This window comes from Falco punctatus, assembly GCF_963210335.1.
Source record: "Falco punctatus genome assembly, chromosome: 10".
NCBI lineage: Eukaryota > Metazoa > Chordata > Aves > Falconiformes > Falconidae > Falco > Falco punctatus.
Window position 1 is genome coordinate 11,665,334 of NC_137590.1, and position 26,321 is coordinate 11,691,654.

The 26,321-nt window shown below is 39.5% G+C and overlaps 1 protein-coding gene across 3 annotated transcripts in view; it reads left to right on the forward strand.

The window, feature by feature from the left end:
• Positions 1-26,321, forward strand: part of GNAS (GNAS complex locus) — a 158,630-nt gene that overhangs the window by 128,439 nt on the left and 3,870 nt on the right. For all 3 annotated transcript variants that reach the window (XM_080403956.1, XM_080403957.1, XM_080403958.1), the window contains exons 6-11: positions 19,225-19,279; positions 20,993-21,066; positions 21,588-21,646; positions 23,578-23,698; positions 24,735-24,865; positions 25,406-25,473. In XM_080403956.1, coding sequence (XP_080260082.1) covers positions 19,225-19,279; positions 20,993-21,066; positions 21,588-21,646; positions 23,578-23,698; positions 24,735-24,865; positions 25,406-25,473 — 508 coding nt within the window. The remainder of the gene's footprint in view (positions 1-19,224; positions 19,280-20,992; positions 21,067-21,587; positions 21,647-23,577; positions 23,699-24,734; positions 24,866-25,405; positions 25,474-26,321) is intronic.

The following is a 26,321-nucleotide window of genomic DNA, read 5'->3' on the forward strand; positions in this document are numbered from 1 at the left end:
ATTTTTGAGAGACCCCTGACAAAGATGTCTGCAGTACATTTGGTATAAATTTACCACCAGGCACAAAAGTTTATTGAGACCATGTGCTTGCATGCAGAGAACATGGTCGTAAAATCTTTACTTCAGGAGAGGCAGGCTGAAAATGAAAAAATAGATTAAGCTCGTATTAGGTGAACGAGTCTATCACACTGAAGCTGAAGTACTTTTTAAAGTACTTTTTATAGTATATGACTAAGTCCTAAATAAACTGAAAGAAATGGCTAGCTAATTTTACACGTGATTAAGAGTAATTTTGTGGGCAGGATGTCACTGATAGGTTTTGTGATGTGAAATACCATTTTTGAGCTGATTGCGCTGTGGTGTATTATACATTGACTTTGTAGCTGAAACGTGTTACAATCAGTTGTTAAGTATAATTCTGTGTTAACTATATTTCTATTGTGGTACACTAATTAAGTCTCCGAGAAGGATATCCACCAATAAAGCTAAATATTCATTATGCAAGTGAGGGTTTTCAGTGTCTGGATAGTAATTTACACTTGAAACATGTTGGCTGCCCAGTGAATTTTTAGTGAAGGCTATGAAGTGCCTTGGGTATTCTGCAAGGTTCCCCTTCCCCCAAAGGGCTTATGTAAACTGCAGCTGGAGTAAAAGCTAGCGGAGGGTTATTTTTAGCAAAGCTGTTGCAGCTGGGGGAGGGAAGGAGCCTTGGGTCCTGAAGAAGGGGTCTGCCAAAGGAGTATGGTGCTGGTGGAGCTGCATCCAGCCTGGTTCGGGTGGCCAGTGGTGCTGTATGATCTTTGCCAAGAGAATCATGTTTTTACAGTTAAAAAAACCCCAAACAAACAACAACAAAAATCAAAACAAACAAAAAAAACACCACAAAACCAAAACCCTTCTGAAGCCCAAGTAATTTTTATAAATTAATGAAAATAGCAATATATATGACAAATCCCCGCAAACTGTGTTAATTTGCCATTTTTGTTCATACATTGCCGATGTTTGTAATGCTTGCAAAGTTGCTGAAGACCATTTCTGGAATGCACAGTGCACCATTTTTGCTATTAAGGCATCTCAGTTGGATTTTAATTACTCATTTATGATGTTACAAAAACAGAATGTGGAAAAGTTGGGCATCTTGAAGCTTCCTATCTGGCAAGGCAATCTTCTTACATGGCTGCATAAAGAGTGTGGCTGTTCCCTGGATATTCTTTTATCAGATTGAATCTCAAGATGTGAACCAGTCTTGCTCGAATCTACTGATTATGATTTTATTTTGGTCTTTTCATTAGCTCTGCCTTTCAGTTCATGTGCCATGAAGAACAGATTTTGCAGTTAAGGTGTGCAGTCTCAATTCTTTTCTTGGTTCAGCCTGAATGGCTTTTCTTCACCATTTGTGCTGGAGGATTTGTCTGCTGGAGGACTCACTGTTTACCTTTGTTCCATGGAGCTGAACTGCTTTAGGATCCACACATTTTGTTATCAAAGGCCAGTTGAGTGATACTTGGTTTCCCCATTTGTAAATTGGTGGTGTGATATGTCTCTTCTTCAAGAAGAATATAAAAGCTCACATCTGCAAAAAAACTTCGGATGATTTTGGGTAGTCTGAGGTTTTAAATGAAATCAGATGAGCGATGAGTGAAAGATGTTATTGTTCAGTCTTTCATGGTACTGATGCCAAAAAGCAGTGCAATATCATCAAAAATCTTGACACAATTAAGTGGTTTTGTAGAAGGGGAGAGAGGATGGATTTGAAGATCTTCTCAGGTCTTACCAGCATAGATGATATATTCCCCAAATGGGCATTCCAGACTATGGAATATAAATCCTACTATGTCATGTTAAAATATAGTTAAAAGTTTATTTTAAAAATAAGGTATATAGTGTGTATGAAGTGTGGAATCGTCTTACGTGAAGTTACAACATACTCATTATTGTCACAGCATGTGCACAGGAACCAGTTATTAAAATGTCTAGTTTTAAAGAGGTGTTTGGAGAAGAACGTGTCAGATTGTAACTCACATCATTGTGATTTATGTGGCTCGTTCAGTAAATTTGCAAATATCTATATGCTCCATATTGCAGAGTCCCCTCTGCTCTTTCAGAGCCCTTTGCCAGGTGGGATCCCCGAGCCATCGCTGTTGCCTCTGGAGTACCTCACTGTCCACCTCTCCTCCATGGAGCTGAGCTGCACTAAGGTCTACCAGCTCTCTTCAGACATTACGAGCTTGGTTTCTGTTTTCCTCTCCACCTTCTCCTCACATGGGCTGGCTGCACATTGTGCAGTGGTGCACAGGCATTCCCTGCGCATGAGGAGGGCGACTGGGAACAGTCAGGCAGGGAAAAACAGGGCAAGGCAGGACCGGACAGGTCAAAGCAGAACTGCTTTCATTGAACTAAAAAAAAAACAACCCAAAACAACCGAAACCAAAACAAACCAAAAAAAACCCCCAAACCAACCAACCCCTGAGCCTGGCCCTCAACCAGTTTTTAGGATCAGAAAGGTGTTGAGACATTTCCCAGTTGCAGTCTGATTGGAGCCAAGCCTTAGCAGACGCTTAGGAAGCCATAGCTCCACTGCTGCTTAATTGCTTCTTGTTTTGAAAGATAATTAGGAACTTTATTTAAAAATAGTAACTTTAGTGTTCAGTCCATTGAATTTGTCACCAAGATAATTTCATTAGACTCCCAGCTGTTTTCTTATTGGAATTGTGAACTAAAAATAGGTAGGATTTCAGCTGTTCTGTGCAGAGGCTGGTACCTGCATTTCAGCTCTGACTTTCCCTAATGATGTGAAATGTGTTTGTTTCCCTCGGAGCTTTCTTCTGGGCTGTATTTAAGAAGGTCCTGCTAATTATGCCAAAACTGTGCACTGTGGTTTTCTGATAGTCACGTGGCTGTAAAGAATATGAAACTGATTTCCCTCACAACAAGTCTTACAAATGAAAGATTAATGCCGCACCCAGTACATTTTTCTTTTTTCACCAGTCTGTAAGAGATGTTTGTAAGAATTCAACAAATACCCTTTAAGAACAAACAGACACACTAATGAACACAGGTTTGTTACTGTTATTATGAGGGATGCGATTTGCCTTCTTGGTTCAGTTCTCATAAGCAGTCTCTTTCTTGTGCATAATTGAAATCACAGTGTAGATTGTGAGATAAAAGTGACAATTACCATGTTTATATTCTATGAAACATGGTGTTTTTTTGAAACAGAACTCTTAATTACCAGAATCTGTAAAAGGGTATGGTGCTTTTATACATATATTGCATATACGTATATGGATTACAGGGCCAATTGGGTTGTAGTATCCATGTTTAAATAGTGCATCTTTTAAATTCTGAACTGTTTCACATTTATTACTAACATCCATACCGCAAAGCATCATAATAGATTAACACTAGACATGCAGAAAACTGAAACAGATTTTTACACTACTGAGTTGGACACATTTATGTCTGTGTAAATGTATGGCAGTTTCCCCGTGTACGTACTTAAAGTCGGTAATATATTTGAAAAGTAGCATTTTTCAATTTTGATGTTAGTTGGCCATTTTTTTCTTCCGTAGATACCTTCTGACTCCACTAAATAGCTGCAGCTCACACTGATAAAAATGGATGGTAGGTAACAGGAGGAAGTTCTGCTGCACAGTGGTGTGGGGCTAGGGTGTCTGGATTTTTTTCCTTTTCAAAGGCTTGATGTTTAGAGCCACAATCAAGAAAGTCAGTGACCCGAATGTAAATTATATCAGCCTTTTTTTTTTAAAAAGAAACAACTTTCTTTCTTCCTTCCCCATTCTATTGTCTTTAAGCAAAGAAACAGAGCATCATAAGATGTGTTAGTAAAACATAGGTCTCTCAACTGGAAGTGGGTTCATTCAAAGGAGGGAATTTTTCTTTCATTAAAACGAAGGATATGCTTATCTGCAGAAGTACTCCAGTGATGTTCCCTTAAAACCTGTATTTAGATGGAGTATATAATTCTGGCATAGTTTATTAGTGTCTCAGGTCTTTTTTAATTTTCTCATCTGCTTAGTTGGCAGTCTGTTCCTTGGACTTCCTGTGCATGTGCATTTATACGAAGAAGATAACTATAGTTTTACAAGTTGAAGCTGTATGATCTAAACGTGGGTGGGTTGGGGTGAGGGAAGAGTGCCATGCTGAGAGCTCTGCACCTTGTCACTAGTTTTGAGCATCGCAATCAATACAGGGCAGCTAGTGTGTTTAGGATGCTGCAAAAATGTCTTGGGCTGGAAAATGTAGAAGAAAACAGAGTGGCTTAGTTAGTAGCTGCATATTATTCAATTCTGTGTAATATATCAGTTGCTGTGCTTAGGCACCCTTTTTTGTGGTGAATCTAATAATTTGCTGCTGAGTAGAGGAAGTGGAGTTAAAATACTGTGGTGTGATAAAAGCTGTGTTTCACATATGGTTATAATGTTCATAGGCTGTGTATGTATAAGCACCTGATATGGTGTAAGTAATGTAAGAACACACCTCCTTTTCACCCAAACTATTGAGGTTTCTTGTCAAACTTTCTCCCTATCTGACCCATCTGAGTCTCTTCCACCTTGCAGTCTTTGCTGCTGGTTCTTAGTGTAAACTATGATCCGGAAGCTCTAATTATAGTAATGCAGAACAAATGGAAATCCTGGAATTGTCTTCAGCACTCTCAAATCACATAGTTCCTAGTTACAGGTATCAGAGCAATAGGTGAGCCAGTCTGGGCTACAGCTGGGTCATGATCATTCCGCTAGTGCTGCTGCATGTCTCTGCTTCCTAGTACAGCTTTGAATTGCACGTTTATTACCAGGTCTGTGGGTTGTAAATGTCAGATGCCCACTAAGTTTTAGGCATGCATTTGAACCAAGACTGCAACACTGAAGGGTGTTGTACATCCTTTAATGCTTCTTTGCAGTAAGACATTAAGAGGGTTACTGGGTTTATGTTGTTGCAAAATAATAGACTTGGATATTGAGCACAGCTTTGTGTAAGGGTGGCAAAGCCGCAGCTGGGTCCATAACCCCTTAATGTATGTTGGTGTAGGAATATGCCCTACATTTGGGAAAGATAAGTACCACCTTAGACCCTTTCTCATCCTTTTCCACTGCAGCAGTTCTACCCATGGTTTTTAGTGCCTGTTTTAGCTCAGTTGTTCTCCTGAGACAGTTTAAATCTTCCTTTCATGTAGAAGAGGAAATTTTTAATCTGTTAATAAATAACTTAGGTTTAGGGTTTCAGCCGTTCAAAATGCAAACATGAGACACTGCCCTCTGCAGACAGAGAGATGGTCAAGATGTGTGTGTCCTCTGCTGGAATCTTACAGCTTTCAATCAGTCATCCAGTAGAGTCTGGAAATTTTCTGGAACCTGAATGCACACCTTGGGCTCTTCGGTTGGGTTTTCTTTCCTTTGGATTCCCTGCTGCCCAGTTGTGATTGAGTGTGTGGAGCCAGGAAGTCCACCCACTTGTGGCGCAAAAATGAGTTGTTATTAATAGCTTTCTTTTCAGCAGAATAAAAAAGCATAAACTAGCATTGCTGGAGTTTCAGAATTAATGACTGCTGACATCAAATTCTTTTCCACCCCTCAGTGTGTGTTTCATGCTGCCTGCATAGGCAGAGCTCACTGCACCATTTTGTGTGCTTGCTTCACAACCATAATGGCTGGAATCTATCTTTCTCCTTTCTCCTTCCCCCCCGTCCCCTGAGGAAAGAGGGAATGAAGTTAAGGTTTCCAGAGAACGTGGCAGTAATTTAAATTTAGCCCGATTTTGTACAATACACCTCAGTGCAGAGGTTCTCTTCAACCCTGGTAGAAGGGTGGTTTGTGGTCAAGGCTCTGGCAGTGCCCGGGAGCACAGAGGCCCATGTCAGAAGAGGAGGATGGGGCTGTGGGAGAAGACACCCTGTCTAGGCTTTCGCAGTCCTCAGCCTCTGACCAAAACGGAGGCCAGTAAGGATGCTGAGACTGCAAGGGCGGTATGTATATGTTCATCTTTAGCGCCTCCTGCATCTTAATGTTCTTCTGAGTATAAGGTTCCATTTCAAGATAGAGCTTCCTGTTCTGCTGTTGAGGGGTTTTAAAGTTATAATGCTGAAATAATTGTGTTCTATGAATAATATATTTAGTAATTACTTCAGTAATTACAACACTTCTATGTAACTGTAATAAATAGAGTCAATAAAGCTGTTTTAAAAGAACTAATTTCACCTGAAGTAGCTGCATTATCAATTCCTGGTTGTAACATTGTATTAAGCTAGTCAAGGATTTTAAAAGTCCTTAAAACATTTTCCCTCACGTCCTTTTTATCTGTGCCCTCACCCAACAAGTCTTTCTCACGCTTGCCCATCCATCACCCACACAGATCTATCCCTGCATGCTTACTCCAGTCCTGTCTCGGTTCCATGTTTTGCGGCACCTGACTGCTCATCTGTGAGTCAGGGAACTGCCATGGAAAACCTCTCTGTGCTGAAACCAGCAGACGTGACTCCTGGCAGAGAGGAAACAGGCTAAGGTTGTGCCTTGTCAGGGATTTTATTTTTCCTGTGCACACTTCATTCTAAATTCTCTGTTACTTTAATCTTAAAAGTGTGCAGCTTAGAAAAGTCCATGTTAAAAAATAGGTTTTGAAAATGTTAAAATATGCTTTGCAAATATAAAGTATATCCTACTGTCAGTTTTACAGATGTTTGAATGATTAGAGCTTTTAGTGCTATTTCTAAGGTCTGTTATAGCCAGTCTTCTGTTTTGAAAGACAAGACTTATAGGAGTTCAGATTTTATAATGATTAAAATTCTGCTTCAGGATAAGTTGAGTCAAGGTAGCAGGTCAGTGGGAAGAGTGGGGAAGGACCAAGATATTTTATTTAGAAGATCCTAAAGATTTAAAGTATTCTAAAATGGCATATCATGTCACTTGCTGAATTAGAGCTCTTTGTGAGTCTGTAAAGCCACAGTATTTTGTGAGGCGTCCATTTTAATTATACACTTAAAAGTGCTGAATAGTCAAATGTAGTTTGGGGAAATACATAGTCAATTACTGTGTACAAACAACATGTGAGCAGGCGAAGGTGTAGGGTCTATATTAGATTCTCCTTTTAAGAGTAGCAACAATCTGAACAAAGCAAAATCATGAAACTGGGTGATTGACAGAGTCTGTTTGATGTGTTAAATTCCTATGGGAATAAGAGGGCTGCATTTTTTCAGAGATGTGGTCACTCCCTGTGAATGGCTTTCCCACACAAGTAGTATGTTCACCTTTATTGTTTGCCTTTTGAATTTGGCTCCAAGCTTCATTTCTTGCTCCTTTTATCTGCCTGAATGTAACGTGTACCAGGGTACAGGCACACACAGGCTTGTCTGGTACAAGCACTTAAATTGGCCTTTTTCATTTTATTATACGCAAAAGAACATAGAGTATTTGCAGGCAGTGCTTTTCACAGTAGCCAAAGATCAGTGTCACTATACTGCTCAAAGTTAACAGTATAAAACTACTGTTAGAGCTCTGTGTAGCCTCCTTGTTTTAAAATGAATATTTTTAATTATGTCTGGTATTAAGTTTCATACTCAAGCAAATTTTTCTGAGGAAAAAAAGAAAACTCAGGTCAGAATGAGAGATGTGCTCTTTACAGATGCTTTTAATACTAGATGCCAGGTTGTGGGCCTCCTTTTACAGAGGCCTGGAGTTGTTTTTGCCAAGTTGGATTAAGAATGGAGCATGCTCTGAGAAAAGCAAAAGCTGAAATGTGAGCTGCTGTGAGGTGTTCAAACTGTCGGCTCCCAAACAGGTAGTGACAGGTAGTCCTGTGAAGACACTGACTGCCGTTTCCAGTCCTGAGTGCCTGCAGCAAGCATCACATGTGACGCTGGCGTGATAGAAATGAAGTATTTGAGAGTCCTGTGAGTAGGGTAACAGTCGAAATTACTGTCTTTTTGCAAAATAACCTAACTTTCTAAAATACTAAACAAAAATCTCTTTTAGGGTGGTGCCTAGGTAGGCAGAATTCCAGCTCTGGATTTCTGTTCTTGCATGTTAAATACATGTGAGCTATTTTTCTGAAGACCTTTGTACAAGTGTACTTTAACAAGGCAGTGAAGTCTTCCCTGCCACCCTGCTCCAAACCCAGCAGCAGTTTGGCCTCCCATTGTTTCGGGCTCATCTAGGGCCTGATTCCTTCCCTGAGCTATCAATGCTTCCCTAGTTCCTGCGGAAACTCAGTTCTGGGATCAAAATTCCTTTTCTGTCACGTGAGATCATGTCAGCTTTGTCTAAAATTTCTGTTAAAAATGATGTTGCCCCTTTTTCAGATAGCATTTAGGGAAGTGCCTGGTTCTGTGTTCTCAGTGTTTGGGGTTTGGGTTATACAAGCCACACACAAGCCGAAAAATGTGGGAACTGTCTGAACCTTTGATTTGTCTGTTCTTGCAGATAGCTGTTTCTTCAAATAATTGAAACTAGTATGAAATACCAGTTTATTAACTTTTCTATCATCTGAAAGGCATGGTGCAAGTACCAGTAAATAATGCTTATAAAGCATTTTGTGGCTGTCAGTATAGCTTTATTCCTACTTCAGATCTAGCTCTTTGGTTGTCTCTTTTTTCCTTTTCTTTTTTTACCCGCTCTCTGGGTGTGTTTTTTAGTCCTAGTCATTGAGGGAAGACACTTTTATTAGCATTTTAAATTATTAACAAAATTTTGATTTTATTAGTGATGTCACTAATTTTGTCAGAATAATGCAATTTTAAATTATATGTATGTGATGGTCTTTATCAGTGGAAAGCAATTCTACTGATTTGATGGCACTGGAGGGAGCTAAAGACCATGAGGACAAGGTTCATATAAATACTTTGTTGCAACACAATGAAAGGATATCCCATGAGGTTCACCTGTTTTAATTGCTCAGGGCAGCGTACGGTAGGGGACATATACTTACCAAATGCATAGGTTGTTGCCATATTAAAAATGTCATGCTAGTAGTTGAAGCTAGCATTCATTTGCTGATTTGAACTCACAGTTTTTGGTGGCATTTCAAACAAATTTATATTCTGTAGAGACACTCTTTAATTCCATTAAAAGTTATTCCTGTTCATTTTTGCCTAAATGACCTTGCTGAAACAGTCTCCTTAGTCTAAGTTAGCAGCAAATATTTTTAAACCTGTCTAAGAAGATCCCTACTGTACCTGATCTAAATAGATTTTGAAAAAATACTACATTTACAGTTTTCCTCCAAGTTCAGCTACCACAGAGCACAGGAGTGATGCAGTCAGTGATACAGTTATGTTGTTGGTTTCTTCTGCTGTATAAGGCCTGTGACTTAAGCTGGTTTTAACTGTAAGCTAACAACAGAAAAATCCCTGACCTTGTTTGTAGATACAGACAGTTTTCTATCTTCCAGAAAACAGGCATGACAAAAAGTGTATTAAGAATATGGATATTAAAGGAGGAAGCAGGGTGGGAGAGCAGTTGACAGTCAACCATACTGAGTTCTCACTCATCTAGCTTGATGGCTGTACAGACAGTAAAGACCATGGGAGCAATTAGTTACTTTCTTACAGTTAAGCATTAGACTTCAACTTTTCATTCCTTCCTTCTGTAAAATTAAAAATTGTAGTCTTTAGTATGCAGAACTCTTGCTGAAATAACTGAAAAAGCTACCAAACTCCATGGAGTACGTAGAAGTTTAGTTCTTCAGGATGACAGTCTTTGAGATTCAGGGGAGGTTGAAACCATTTCAGGCAGCAGGAAGGACAGAAATGGCAGCAGGTAAGTCGCAGCAACAGCCCGGGAGCACAGGTGGCTGCGTCAGCTCTCCCTGCACTGTGCCCCACTCACGTCAGGGGTTTGATTTCCCCACGAGCTCTCCAGGCCCAGCGTGCCACTTGCCTTTCATTCCGCTTCCAGTAACCTGTTCGTTGTTTAGAGGAGGCTGATATTTTGATTTCTGATTAATTCTCTTCTTGTTTTATTTTAATAGGGGTAAATAAAAATGAAGGCAGGCAAACATAATTGTTTTAAAGTGTAGAGAAGAGATAACATCCTATATGTAAATCAATAGGTTTGGTAGTGTTTTGCAACTGACGGGATCGTTAGTTAGAGCCAAGTCTCTGGTGTGTTTGGCCCAACAAAATTTAGGAAGAAACGCTGGAAAAGAGGGGCAGAAGGCAAAGTAGAGTGAGAAATTTTGTTACGTGAATTCTTAATTGCCTCATGTTTTTCCATGTTTTTTGTTGTCTTTTGCAGCCTACTTAAAAGAAAAAGAAAAAAAAAAAAAGAACAAGTTAATAGGGATTGTGCCATGTTCCTCCCCACTCACTCACACCATGTTCTTGCCCCGGGCTCGCCCTGGATTGGGATCATGCCATTGTGATCTCATCCATACCGTTACCTTTCATTTCTGTACCCGGCCTTGGCCTTGGACCAGCTTACGTTTCCTCCTGGCATGGAAGAGTAATTTTCTGGGGCGGGGTGAGGGGCTGCTCTGAGGTTTGTATCGCAGAGCAGGCCTCGGAGGCACGCGGCAGTGGGTTGGTTTTAATCGGTCTGTTTTGGTCGTGGTGAGTGTGAAAACACCTTCAAGTTCGCACAACAGGAGTGAAGGCAGCTGGAGCAGCCTCAGGCGTTTGCGGGGGTGTCGGTTATCGGTGGGGGGAAGCTGTGCACAGGTTTCAGTTGAAAACCAGTCATCACGTACTGTCCCAGGCAGATGGCTGTGGTGTCTGGGATGAAATGTGCCCCCTGGCAGTGGGAAGTGTAGAGGGGTACTCATGATCTGCTTGGGGGAGGGAGCCCTCCAAAGCCACGGCTGGAGGAGGAGGGATCCGTGAGCAGCATCCAGTCACGGGGGGAGCGGGCAGGTGTCCTGGCTGCTGGGGGGCCCGTCCAGCACAGTGCTGGAGTGTGGGCCACGTCGGGGTTACCTGGATGTGTTCCCTGCTCTACAGCCATCTCCCACTCATCATTCTCCCAGACAAAACAGAATTCATTATATGACCCAGAAAGGGCTATCTCAGAATATTTTATTAATTGCTTTCTTAAGAAAGAAAAAAGAAAGTAGTTGTTCTTTATAGAATTGAAATCAAAACTTGCAGTTGATTATAGGTTCTTAAACTAACTTGGAGGATCTTTGTAAAAACCAATAAATCCTGAATTACTCTTCACTGCATGTTATAAAGTGGGTTTTCCAGAATACTTCTGTGAAAACTGCTGTTTTCTGAAACATACATTGTTCAGATTTCAAATGAGCAAACTGGCTGTGGTAAAAGGAAGGGAGAAGGGGAGGAAAGTTTACATACAGCTTTAAGCCTGGATGGAAGTTACTGTACAATTTTTAGAAAGGAAAATATCCATGTAGGGACCTAAAGGAATCCTGTGGGTTGATGGTGCAGTTTGTGTGTAGTGTGTGAGCAGTGCCTTTATGGCATACGGAAGATATTTTACTGTGGCTTAATGCTTATTATAGTTGCAGTTTTTTTGATTACCATCTGTAATCTCTATTGGTTTTTGATAGAGCAACTAAGATTTACTATTTTGGGAGTGGTGTTCGCTGTGTTTTATCATGCTGACTACTATTTCCAGTGTCTGTGAAATAGCAAAGTCTTACAACTTCAGTCTGATTCCTGAACTGTTGCTTTCATCTGCTGTAGAAAATATTGAATCTCCTGATTATACAAATGTCTCCTGTTGTGTAATATTGACAAATATACTGAATAACATTTTTGACATAACATTCTGTTCCCACACAGATAATTTGGATGTAATTGAATGGGTTGATAAAGAGTCTGTGCTAAAAATACGACATTTTCTCACCCACTGAGTGAAAGAAAATGCGTGCTCAAAAAGCAGTTTCGTCAAGCAGAGCTGCTGGGAAGCGGGCTGCCTTACATCGCGACTACTGATGGCGCCTGCCACCACTGCGGGCACGGCTCGTGTGTAGCCTCAGCGTAGCCCATAGCACCAGCTTTGTCCCTGGTGAGGGCAAGGAGGAGAGCGGCGCTGCAGCCTGGCAGAGGGGTTCAGGGAGCCACCTTGTACCGGGCGTGTGGAGCCATGGGGTAGCCTGGGAATGGGTTTAACTGGAGCAGAATGCTCCAGCCCGTGCAGGAGCCCATCCAGGACGCCTGTCGGACTTGCAGGAGCGCTTAAATTCACTTGAGCCAAAAATGTACAGAAATAGTTAGAGGGGGAAGTTTTGAAGATTTCTTTTCTTCTGTTTTCCCTTATTTTAATGGTCTCCTGGGCACAAGACTGCATTGTTACAGCTTCAGGCCGTATGGTTTTGCTGCAGACTAGGGGAAAAGAAGAACAGACCGTAGAGAAAGACTGACTGTTTAGTATGCAATAAAGTAACTTTTATACTTCTCCCAATCTCCTATCAAATAAATCTCACGCTAACAAGCAATCCAAACTGTTTCTCTGCCCGCTGCTTCGCACAAGCTGAGCCGCATTGTACCTTTCCAGCCTTTGAAACTGCCTGTGCCTATTTTTATTTGTCAGGCCAGGGCTGGGCTGGCCCCATTCCAGATGTGTCTCACAAGATTTGGTGCTGATGAGCTATTTATAGCACTGTGGTTCCATTGCCATGGCAACCGTGCTAGAGGCCAAGGCGGCTGGGAGCTATTTCTGGACTTGTGCTGTAATGTAAAACTGATTGGGAAAGTTAGTGCATCCTCTAAGCCAGACTAACTTTAGACAGGCAGAGAGAAAAAGAAAAAAAAAGGAGGGGGGGGGCGGGGGGGGGGGGAAGAGACAACTACAACCTCTTTAAATAGGTCTTCATTTTCTTCTGCCTTTTCCCCATTTCTTTTTTCGCGAGCACTTTGTGAATAGGTGGCTTGCCTTCTGCTGGATTTGTCTAAAATTCATTCATGCCTCCTGGCGGATTACGCTTTTGTAATTACGCCGTTTAGGAAGCTGGGTGCGTAACCAGCCTTGTTTTTAGGGCAAAGGTTTGTGTTTCATGGCAGCACAGAAGTACGGGGGCTTTGCTGGCTGGTCGGTGGGGTATGTTTTGGGGTTTTTGCAATAGTTGCAGTTCTTTATACCCTGTAGTTTTAATATTCTATTTTTTGTGTGTGCTTCATGTTCTCCACACCATATAAGGAACTGTAACCTTGATTACCACAAGATGATTCCAAATATATGGAGTCATACTTTTCAGCTTTCTCATTATTTGCTTCAAAATTAGACCCATGGTGCCCCTTCGCCTCCAAGTGGCTGGAATGCTGCGAGGCTCTTCTGTAATTACAGCTGGGGCCGCTCTCAAAATCACTTTTCCGGGACATGTATGCATTAATACTATCTATAATTAAATTCTGAGCTTCAGACCGTTTTTAAATTTTTTTTGTGTGATTTGCTACTTCAGTAAAGAATTAATAATAACCATTTGACATGAAATTGGAAATACAAAAAAAGTCATTTGCAGCTTCTTGGAGAAGTTTTCTAAAGAGTTGTCTTTTGGTTTACTTCTGTTTAAGTCTTATACTACATTTTTGAAGTTCATTTCCCACATAAATGGGGTTTTGAATGGGGTCCTTATGTCTGAGAACTGACAAGCAGAATTTCATTACAGGAACATCATATGAGATGTTTTTGTATGCAATATAGTGCTTTCATAATTATACCAATAATACTTGTTGCAGTACTGTCCTTACGTGCCTTTTCTTAATTTTCTTTGTGAAGTAGTTAAAGTAATCACAGAGGATTTGATGGATTTTTATTTTTTCTTCTCTCTCCTTACCTAGTTTTGTCGTTGTTGGGGGGGGGGGGGGGGGGGGGAGAGCTGTGCCTTTGTGAATATTTTTAATCATCCAGTAACATGTTTGTGGCATGTCTTCTGTGACCACCTTAACAGTAAAAAACCCACCTTTGCAAATCATAGCAAGTATCAGTGTATCTTCAAAAACAAACAAGTCTACTAATGTTCCAATTTTAATTTTGAGGAAAAACTTACCAAGTTTGGTTTCATATACTGCTCATGTTTGCAGGATACCATAAATACTAGCAGATTGAATGCTTGCTTATTTAATTTGCATCATTCCTGTAACTTTGCCTGCTTTTCTGCTTGTCTTGCAAAATAATCCAGATGAAATGTAAAAGAAATCTTTACCATCAGCTTAAGGAATAGGATTTACTCCCACCAGTATCCTGCTTGCTCCCAGGAACAGCAGAAACGGACAGGCTTGGGGGACCGCCGATGTGCACATGCAAGCTTGCAACTGAGAGTAAACCCCCCGCCCGGTGCTGCTCTGGGTGTGCTGGCCTGCTTGGGAAACCCAGGGTTTGACACTGACAGACTGAGCTTTTCAGAGTTGGGAAAACTTTTCTGTATTAACATGTTTTTAAACTGTGTTAAAGTTTGCAGTACATCCATTGTATATTTCTCAGCTCAAGTCCCTTCTTAAAGAGGGTACTTTATCTTTGTGCTAATCCTGTAACTCTGGCTTCAGCATAGACAATATAGCTACAGAAAGAATTTACCAAATAGTTAACTGTTTGGCTTGTAAGAAAGCTGTTCCTGAATAACATAAAGGATGATGGCAAGCTTTAAAAAGGGAGTAAAGCAGAAGTATGATCTGTTCTGAGAAATAAAAAATACACTCTTGTTTATAGACACTATTAATGTTGAATTAAATTTCAGCTTAAAACTACTTTAGGGAGCTCTGAATTAGTTTTGTAGCCCTGATAGGGTATAGGTAAATAAATAAAAATCCACTGGGCATTTGCACTGTTTGGTCTTTAGGAAGATCAGTAAACAAATATTAATTTATTTTCGATCATAGAAACCTGAATTCTAAAAACTGTTTTAGGGGTGATCATGGTAAATACAACTCTAATTCTTAGTAAAATCTTGATAGTTCTTAGTAATAATCTGATTATTTCTTAGTAATATCTTGATAAAAACACATGACTCAGAGGAAGTGAAAATTCCATTTCCACTAACCCAAGGGACTCTAGACAATTAACTTACTCCCTGTGTGCCTGCCTTTAAAGTAGGGTTAATGTAAGGTGTGCAGTTCGGGATGCGATGGTGGAGGCAGGAAATGCAGCTTGAATGAGGCAGGCAGGAGTTGCTTGATTTACTGTCTGTAAAACACCTTGAGGCTTTCAGAGGCAAGAAACTTCACAAATACGGAGTTCCACTACTACTCTTGAGGTTTCAAAGTAATAAATGTTGTATTTAGTTGGGACTGAAATTTTGAATTCGTGATTTGCAGTGTCTTACTGACACTAAAGATGAGGTCTTAAAAAGACATATTAACAGGGACATTTTGTATACAAATTCAGGTTATGACTTGACAAAAATCTGATGGAAATAAAGCTCTTCAAATAAAGGTGTGTTGTCAATTTGAAGAGACCTTACCAGTGTTGTTCTAGACTGAAAACAAAAGCTCTTCTTCACAAAGCAAAACCCCCCTCTTGTCTGCCAACAATTTCGTCAGATCACAGAATGTAAAATTTCAAGTTACAGTTTATTGAAAAGACTATCAGGAAATGCTCAAGGAAAAGCAGTCTGATTTCCCCCTCCCTGTTCTTCCCGAAACAGTGAAGTTACGTTGTTCCTTGATGTGGAAGATTTCGCATGTTACATACCTTTTCAGTGGGGGAAAATGAGCGCAGGCTGCAATTCTTAGTCTGGCAGAAGCATTGTTTGTTAGGGGAAATTCCCCCTACATTAGGATAAAACAACCACTGTCTGTATGAAAGAACTCCAGAATAATTCAGTAACTGGCATATATCTTGATCTGAAAACTGGGACATGGTTTTGACATAATAGGCTTGTTAAAAATTTGGGAAGAATTAGGTATATGACTGACTGACTTTGACCTGCAGGAGCTAAGGAAAGATTCTGTGTATCTCTCTATATGAAATCTGCCTCCTAAGTGCACTCTTAAAATTAAGTACACTTCATTCTTTGCAAAGATCTGTGGTTTTCCTTCCCCAGACTGAAGAAAGGGACCCAAAAATAGAGTGCATTTTTTATTTGATTGTTTTAAATTTATAATAATATTTTACTATCTCAGGACACAGCTGCTGCTGTCCTAGAGATGATACTTCTCCAGTGTTACTGACTAAAATGACCTTAAGTCTCCTTTTTCTTCCCTTTTTTTTAAAAAAAAATAAATTACTTTAACATATGCCGTAGTAGCATCGATATTTTATAACACAGGCAAAAGTGCCTTATACTAAGTGACAGTATTTTGCAGAGGAATAACTGATTCTGTTATTTAGTCATGTCCAGAATCTGGCCCTAAATGAGAATTGGCAGCAATGCCGAATGAATGATTTGCTTTCTGGAAAACAGCTTTCCCATATAATTGCTGGGAAAATTTTACAGAAGAAAAAAAACCCTGACTTCATAACTTGGTGCAAGACTTGCAGTATAAAATTTGGTTTCGTGGTTTGACAGTTTTATTTGAATTATTTCACCAAGGTCACTTTTCTTTCTCCCTGTGAAATTCATTGCTGACATAGTAGATGGGCATATCTCCAGGAGACTTAGAACAATCTATAACAGCAGTGAATTCAGCACACAAAGTAGTACTGAAGTGGCCTCACTGGTGTTTTGGGTAGAGCATAACAAGAATTAAAAATAGAAATTAATGATGGTGAATTTGTTTTCATTTTTAATTAGGCTTTGTTTTCATCTGACTTAATTATTAGTTTAATTTACGGGATGAATTATTTGGTCTTGACTAGCATTGACTTAAAGTCTCTGAACATAGTGCGTTGATCTCTGAACTCCTGCTGCTGCTCCTTATTGTAAGTATATCGGATTCGATCATATTTCTGCTACTCTTTCTTCCTTACAGACACATTTATTTTTCAGTTGACCAAGTGAAAGAATAATCCTCTTTCTGTATGTTTGAGCAAAAAATAGAACTGTTTTTTAATGTCTTTAGCCCTTTCTATAGTTGCTAGAGCAGACTTTTAGGAAAAGGCACATGCACAGGAGGAAATCTTCATTTAATGTATTGCTTTGCAGGGTAGGTTTTCGGGTAACTATCACATAGTGAAAGACTTCCTTCTTGAACGGGTATTGTTACGAATACCAGATGCTACTGAATGCTGGAACTTGTTGGGGGGGGGAAGAAGAAATGTTTATTCCATTTGAACTTGTTTTACCTGGCATGAACATCTCTATTGGAATTCATCTCAAGTACAGTACTGCTGCTTCTATGTGGCTGATGTTTTTCAAGGAAATCATAGGCCTAAAAATAGTCTGCATAAACAACAGTAAGAGGTTTGTCCTTTCAGTTCCAGGTTTTAGCAGTATCTTGTTATTTTCTAATTGTCAGTTTTCAAAATCCATCAAGCTGATTAGCAGAGTGTTTAAAAACAAAAGGAAAAAAAAAGCAACCACCAAACCCAGAAATCTCGTGGTACCTTGCATAAAATGCTATGCTTAGATAAATTCAGTACAGAGAGACAGAGAGGCTGGGTCACTGTAGTAATCACTTTTGTATCTTTATGAACACGTTATGTTCTGAACATTTTTCAAGTATCCTCCAACTTCTGAAATTGCCACAATTGTGAAACCGTGGTCTAAGGGGAGAACATACCGTGGAAACACTCGTACTAGTTGGAATTTGTGATTGTTGTACATATTTAACATCCTCTGTGTGCTGAACAAAGAGCTTTACATCTTTTCCTTTGGATTAAAAAAATAAAATTACTTACAGCCTGGAAGAGATGAGGAAAAAATCCAGCTTGCAAATTGCAGAACACAATTTGTCATTAATTTTACCCTTGTCTATCTGTCTCCACATTGCTTTTCATGATGGAAATCTTCACACTTTTGTCTCCTGTTTTAAGGAGTGTGTTTACTAAGACATGTTTTAATCTCTTTAAAATTCTGTAATTCAGACTAAACAAAAATTACTTGTAATTTGTCTCTGAAACAAGATGGTCATCTAGTTCCTGGTGGAAAGGACATTACACTGAAGCCGCTGTTAAAATATACATTTGTTGTTTCTTCATCCACTGCTGTTTATTAGGTGTTTTAGGAATGTCGGCTGGGAAGCAGGGGCTGAAGCTGAGGGCTAAGACCCTTGCTGGTTTTCATGGGGGTTTGGTTTCTGATTTCTGAACCTGGGACATGGCTGCCTTCCCCCATCCCTGAAATTGCTGCCTGTGGCCGCAGCTAATGCACTTCCACTGTACCTACCTGTGTGTAGGGATCGGGAGGGAAAACTCAGCTTTTCTTTGTGATTTCTGCTTCGTAAGGAAAAGAATTCAAGCAAAGGAATTTAAAAGGAAACTTCAAAGTATATTGGTTTTAAGACTACAATCGTTAATGTTACAGGTAAAGTTAACTGTAGGAGCATTGCTAGATGTCCTGCTAACGCTGCAGTGGGAGTTGGCTGAGCGTGGCGTAGCCCTGCTGCGTACTCCGTGTTGGGCGGTGTGGCTGGGGGTGCGAGTAGCATAAAATCGCCATCCTGGTGCTGCTGGTTTGCTACGTCTCAGAATCTCACAGACAAACCACAATAAAACAGAGTTAACAAATGGTTCCTTGAGATTTTTGCTCTGTGAGTTGAAGTGAAAGGTAATTAGGAGGTTACAGTTAATTGGTAAAAACATTTTAAAGGCTCCAAGATGTCCGCTTTAGGTAACGTTAATGAATTTTAATAAAATACATCTTCTTGTACCCGTTTGGCTTACTACTGCTGCTACTTCAGAAAGTAAACTGAGAAACTGGTACTAACAAGTGACAGAAAAATCACTGTTCCCTCTCCCTTAAGTGAATTTGTAATGAAATTGGGTTTTAATAAGGATTTCATTTATTAAAAGTTACAGCAATGATAATTTTTTTTTAAAAAAAAATCATCTTTCAGGAAAATTACATGTAGCCAATTTATTTGAGTCATTGCTTTACTGTTAGCAGTAGGAGATTATATTGTATAATGTATAAGAATAAATGACCGAAATTAAACGGCTTCTGTGTGTGTGAGCAGAGGCAGTCGTGTGGGAGGGGGCTGGAATGGGGTTCCCGGACCTGATGGATAAAATTGGCCCTGGCCCTCTGCTGGGTGCTGCTGGAAGTGCACGGTGAAACACTCGTGCACGTATGTTGAGCAATTTTAAGTGTATTCAGTATTTTGTGAAGCTGAGGCCATTAAAATATAACAAATCTTATCTGGGAACCTGTCAGTTACTGAAGCATTAGATAGCTTGTCTAATTTGAGAAGGAAAAGTTACTCTCTTTCTTTCCTCTCCCCAGTTTTCTAGACAAGATTGACATAGTCAAACAAAATGAGTATACACCATCTGACCAGGTAAGGAAAGTTTCATTAAGAAATTATGCAATTTATCTGCCCTCTCCGTATTTGAGAATAACTGTCTTATTAATTTTCTATTAGCCATTTGTGGCACTAATACTGGTATTGCCATGTACTGTACATACTTAGTATTGCAGTAAAAATTACTTCTGTCATTTGGATTGAGATTATGCATGTAAATGTACTGTGAAATTAAAATCTGCCTAGATTCAAGACTTACATCATGCTTCTGTGACACTAAAACTCAAATACCCATTTGAGTGAGTAATGTACAATGTTTTGTCCTTGCTGAATAGGCACCATGCTCTTTCTCCGATGCAGTTGGTTGGTATCTTCTCAGCCCCACTGGCTCCCACTGCAAACCAGATTTTATAAAAACAACCTTGTTAGGATATTTTATTATCAGAGTAGAAGTCGTAGTTTTCATTTTGTTATAGATAATCTGCAGATCTTTTTAGGAACAAATTCCTAATCCAAAATCACAGATGTATTCCTAACTTTCTGCCCATAAATAATGCAATTAAGCATCTAGCATGCTTTTGTAGGATAAATAACTCAAAACCACTAATGTCCCAAAACTTTCATAGACAGTATTGATGAGGGCAGAACCGTTTGTGTCCTTTAAAATTGTTCAGGAATAAATTAATCCTTTGTCCTTTTAAAAATCTGAGGGTTTTTTTATAAGTGAGGCTTTCTTATCACTGAAATAATTCTATTTTCAAGAAAAAAATATTGAAAATTAAGTTATATGGGAAATTTGGAACAATTAATTTTCAGATATGAAACTTTAAAACAAGTATTGATTTTATATCGGAGGCTAAGGGTCTACTGCGACTGTTACAATTTAGCTTCTATTTAGACCCATTGTGAAGAACACCAAAACTTTAGGTTCTAAATGATAAAATCTTCAGTTGAATTCAAAGTGGTATTTTGTAGTTAGTTATATTTGGACTGTGTAGTCAGTCTGCAGCCTATGCAAATTAGGTTCTTCTAGATCAATTAACCACTAGGCACTGTATATGGCTGTCACTGCTTTGCAGTACACAGTAAACAAAAGCCAAAGCAGTTTGTTTTTAATAGGATTTTGCAGTGCTTATAAAAATTTCAGTTGTTTATAGCTTACAACTTCTGATTATCATTTTTGTCTCTACAGGAAATTTCATATTTTATCTTTGAAAAGCCCAATCCTTATAAGATTTAAGTGGTTGAGCTCCTGGTCCTTTGAAGGGAAAAATCGGAAAATTCTGAGATCTAGACACTTCTTTTAATAGCTAAGCACTGAACAGCTGGAGGAGAGATCTATCTTCTGGGGTTGAGAGTTATCTGGTGGTAGTTTAAAGATCTTGCTGTATGCCACAATCCCAGTGAAATCTGTGAATGCATCATCTGATATCTAGGGATGAGTCTGTGCTGTTCTGAACGCTTGAGTTTGCTTTAAGTGGCCTGTAAATGTTTCTTCCTATTCCAAGCTTGGCACTTAAAACCTGTGTGTGAAAATATATGTACTTCGGAAGTTGAGCACACCCATATATGTGCACATGTGTTCCAAGATCAAAACCTTAAATGCAGCTTCATAATGCTCTGTTCCCTGGTTTTGCAATACAGCATACACTGTCAGCGTGGGGTAAAAAGGTTTTATTTCTGTTGCTGGGTATACCAAGAAATGTGACATATCTCTGTTGAATCAATGACTTTTCCTTTATGCTTTAGGATCTTCTCAGATGCAGAGTTTTGACATCAGGAATTTTTGAAACCAAGTTTCAGGTGGATAAAGTAAATTTCCAGTAAGTATCCTTTTTTTTTTCCTCCTGTTCTTCACTTTCTCCCCCCACGTTACCCCAGTTTCCCCCCTTTTTTTTTTCTTTCTTCTTTTTTTCTAATACAATGAAGACAAATACCAGGGTAAATTGGAGGACAGTCTACCTTATAGTCATTTAGACTACATTGAGTCATTGAGAAGATTGTATTTCTCAAGTTGATGTTTAATAGAAAGCAATTTTTTTAATTTAACAGCCTGATTTTAAAAGGAATTCAAATTGGTGTGCAGTGTACATATACCAGAATTTCTTACCTTCAAGTGTAGGTGATAGTGAAAGTAAACATAATTCTATTTTGTAATGAAAGCTGTGCGTGCATATGTTGGTGGACTGTTACCTGTTCGTTTTCTTATAATCCTCAATTCCTTTTAGCTTCTGTGACATGGAAGTCCTAAAATTTCTTCCATTTTCTGTTTGCATTTGGGGGGGGGAAAAAACAAAACCCAAACACAAAATGTATTCTGACTCAATTTGTGTTTTTTTCTTAGTATGTTTGATGTTGGAGGGCAACGAGATGAACGCCGAAAATGGATCCAGTGTTTTAATGGTATGATTAGAACTCGTGTGTGTTTTATAAAGTAGTTCACTGCAAAACTTTAATGGCCAATCTTGATTTTTTCCCTGTGTGAAAGCAATCTTTTCCATGTAGTTTGATAAGCAATTATCTGAACAGTCATACAGGATAAGATATTTTTTTTCTTGACATGTAAACTTCGGTAACTGCGTAGAATATGTTTAGGGAGAATGTAGGTGGAAAGGAATTCAAGTTTGATAACTTCATATGGCTTGTACACTTTCTTCAGCTTCCCTTTCTTTATTCAATTAGGGTTTTTTGGTGATGGGTTTGTCCATTATTTGCCAGCTATATGAGTGTTAAATTCCACCCTGTGTTCTGTCTTCCAGGTGAAGGTTTACATATGTTTGTACCTATACAAAATATGCAATTACAGACTGATTAATAAATGCACAAAATCAGATTATCGTATTTTTGCACATGATTGCAGCCACATTGCTATGTCAGGGGTGGTGCTTTCTGAATCAGTACCAACCCATTAATGCTCTATGAGATTGTAGGGAACATCTGTCTTGTTAGACATGGCGTCACATACAGTATGTAATATACTACAGCATTGTATAGTCTAGCCCCAAAATGCCCTTGTTGAAAAAGTTTATGATGGAGTTTATAAACTTGCATTTTTCTAGGGAGCCATGCATTTTAATATAATGTTTTAAAAAACAGCTCTAAGGGGAAGGCCCTTACTGAAAACATATAAACAAACACCCTCATTTAAGTAACCTGTATGTCAGCTGGATTCCTTAGGATGCTAACACAGCACCAGCCTAGGCACAGGTAGGACCCTAAAAGTCTGCAGGAATTTTGTGAGACCTGGAGTCTTAACACTGATGTCCCCAGCTGTTTAGGACAGGTGACTATGTTCTTAACTCCCATATAATTTAAATTAGGTAGTCTTGTGTGTATCCTGAAGTGTTGCATGTACGTTCACGACAGCTGTTTGTTTTACTCTGTGTCTCTGTTTTACTCTGCTTAGATATGAAACCTTTCTCCACACAAGTTTTCTTTTGAGCTAGAGTTGGTGCAGACCTTCTTGTCTTTTTCTTTGTTTGGACAAAATATTTATGAAGCTATGCAGAAGTCTGTCTTTTTGCAGAAAAGTTGTAATGAGATCCTATGGAATAGCTAAAAGTAGAATGGAACTTGGAATTCATTGTATTTTGCTATGGTTACTGATAGAATATCACCTGAACACTTATGTATGTGTGGAACTACTGTGCAATATTTTCTTCTGTGCTATTAATAGCAGACTTGTTTGGGTTTTACCTCTTCCTGTTACCTTATGATCTGACTCATCTCTTCTGCTGTTGATGTCTGAGGCAGATGAGCCTGGAAGTCAGTGTAAGAGGTCTGGAGCAGCACAGCCACACAGAGCTCTGGATTCTGTGATCCTGGGAGTATCTCCCAGGAAGGAGCTAGGGGCCTCTAAGCAGTACAGTGGATGTAGGAGGACTAGAGTGATTAAACGTGAACTCACAGCAATCTACTATTTTTATTACTATTCACGCAGATGAAAAGGGCCGTTTGCTCTGAGGCCTTCCCCCAAGGGCCTCCCTGTCTGTTCTTGGTAGCTCAGAGTTGCTTTTGAAATTTCTTTACACCTTTTAAATCTTCTTTCACATTTGAATTCTCCTCTTAGCTTTCTCCAGTTACTTGCTTCTGTACCTTTCTTTTCTATATTTTCTGTCATTCTGTCAGCTTCTGTTCTGTGGCCTGCCTTTATTATCTGTAATTGTTTCTTCACTTTCTTGTTTATTTATGGTGCTTTGAAAGCTTGTCAGCCATAGCGTTTCAGCCTGTTCCCTTCATGAAGCTGAAAGTCTGGCAGCTTTTTAGTGAACTTCAGGATTCCTGGGTATTTCTTCTGCAATTTGGTATTAACTAACGGGTATTTCTTGCTTTAGATGTGACTGCTATCATATTTGTGGTGGCGAGCAGTAGCTACAACATGGTTATACGAGAGGACAATCAGACCAATCGGCTGCAGGAAGCACTAAACCTCTTCAAGAGTATCTGGAACAACAGGTCTGTGAATTGAAGTTTCGTTGTTTATATCACACGGATTAGTAAACGTCCAGATTTGTGTGCTGAACCTCACTGGGATAATCTCCATAGCAGCTCCTGTGGTGCCGTGTTGTGAGATTTTGAGTGAAGCGGTACCAGCAACACACTGACATTGTGGCTGAACAGGGTGTGCAGAGCGTCAGGGCCTTCTCTGTCCCTCGCTGTACCCCCAGGGGACAGACTGGGGGTGCACCATAGGTTGGGAGATGACACAAGCAGGCAGATGACCCAAACTAACCAAATGGATACTCAGTACCATGTCACGTCATCCTCAGCAATACAAGGGAAAGCGGGGCTTTAGGAGGGTTACCCACCTTGCTGGGTGTTGTCCGCCCACAGGAGGTGGTGAGTGATTGCCTTGCATCACTTTTGTTCTGTTTTCTTCTCCCTTCCACATATTCCTCACCTCTTAATTATTACTTATATTTCTCTACCTTGACCCCCAAGTTTTCCTGCTTTTATTCCTCCTTTCCTGTTCCTCTGCCACTGAGGGGGGAAGTGAGCAAGCAGCTGTGTGATGCTTCACTGCCCACGGGGGTTAACCCAGAGCAGCAGCGTAGCCTGTGTTACTCGCTTCTCAGGGAGCAGACCGAGCTAGTCTTCGTTAACAACTGCCTACCCGAGACGTTAATGTCTAATACACTCACCTCATTGAAGAAAACTCTGGAGAGTTACAGATTGGTAGTTGCCATATTGAGGCTGAAGTAATTAAAGCAGTGATAGAGTAGCACGTTAAAAAGTGGATATACTCACCTATTTCATGCATTTAGATTAGCAGTAGAAAGTGGGCAACTTCCATTGCCCACACTAGAAGCACACAAACTGAACTCAAGGTCCATACACTTGGAATTGCACCATTGGGATTCGGGTACAAAAGGAACCTTTCAGAGTTATTGTAGTGTGTTGTGTGACTCTTGTCTCCAGAACTGGACTGTTTGTTTTTGCCATATGATCCTAGCTGTGCCTTCTCAGAGCATTTGGTTTCAATTTTTTACAGGTGGCTACGGACCATTTCAGTAATTCTTTTCCTGAATAAACAAGATTTGCTAGCAGAGAAAGTTTTGGCAGGGAAATCGAAAATTGAAGACTACTTTCCAGAATTTGCTCGCTACACTACACCAGATGATGGTAAGATTTTTATTAGCAATTTATTGTTCCCTTGTTAATCACATTTGTAATGTTTTTGATCGTTTAAGCTAAGACTTGAAAACTCTTAAGCAGACGTAATCATCATTGTCTTTCAGCTACAGTGCAATGTTAAATTGGAGGTATTAATAATGAGAGAATTACGAGGTATTAATAATGAGAGAATCCTGTGTTTTATACATTTAATACATTAGTATTTTCATCGTGCCAGAATCCTCTTACTTTGCTGATGTAAACCACAGTACAGCTTGTCACAAATACATCCTCTGGAGTCCCCCTAGTCCTATCTGTGGTCATTTCTCTAACTTGCCAAATGCCTGGTACTATGGCCCCTGTCATGTTCTTTGTTGTCCTGAAATCTTGCTGGTGGAAATAACACATTAAGGTTTGTCTTATCTGTTAGTCAGTTTTTGCAAGGTATGTTTCTATCATATGTGAGCAGAAAACAGCAAATTATGATTTTTAGGCACTGTCACCAAAAAACATCTGTTTTAATGAGATACTTCTTTTATTATTAATCAGCAACACCAGAGCCTGGTGAGGATCCCAGAGTTACAAGGGCCAAGTATTTTATTAGAGATGAATTTCTTGTAAGTATTTCCTTCCTTCCAGTATTTCTTGTGTGATTCTTCTCAAGTATAAGTTCCTATGCACCTTCTACTGATGCAAAACGCTGTCACTTTTTCTGTTGTCTTTAAACATCCACATGGCATAAAATGCCATTATGTTTAAGAGCTTTACTGCCATTTGTTAGCTGCTCTTTGAATATTTGGGTTTTGACATAGTACATAATTAAATTGCAAAAGAACTTATGAAAATTAAGGAACCTCAAATAGAATGAGTGAAGTCCTGCTGTTATTAATGGGGCCAGATTTTTATTCCATGCATTATTTCTGAAGATAAAGACTAATCAAAAGATGCATCATCTGCAAAATATTAATGTTCTTGTCATTATCTTTCCCATTACTGGTCACCTGAAGCTGTAATAGACATAGAATTTTTTAGAATATTACTACAATTACTTGCAGTGGTGAGCATGGCAATCAAATTGTGGACTCATTTTAAAATGGAACAAAATAAAGTTTTGAGGGAGGCTTTCTGTAAGTGTAAAGCAGGGAATGACGGAGGCAAAATCCCACTTTCTTCATGGACACATTCACTAGGAGTTGTATGGCTGGATATGAATAATAGCACTTTCTTTAGTTCTCGTTCAACTCTGAAGTTCCCCAGTATGCAGTGACCTTCTCACTGTATAATTCTGGTCGTTTTAAATTTCATGTTTTAGGTGAGAGAGTGAAAAGTTGTGGGCATTTTGCCACTTACACCCTTTTGAAACACTACTCACACGTACATATCTTAACCACCATTCATCTGAGTTTTGAGAACATGGGGGGTTTTCCCCAGTCAGTTTTATTTTAACCCAGTGTGACTCTCTTCC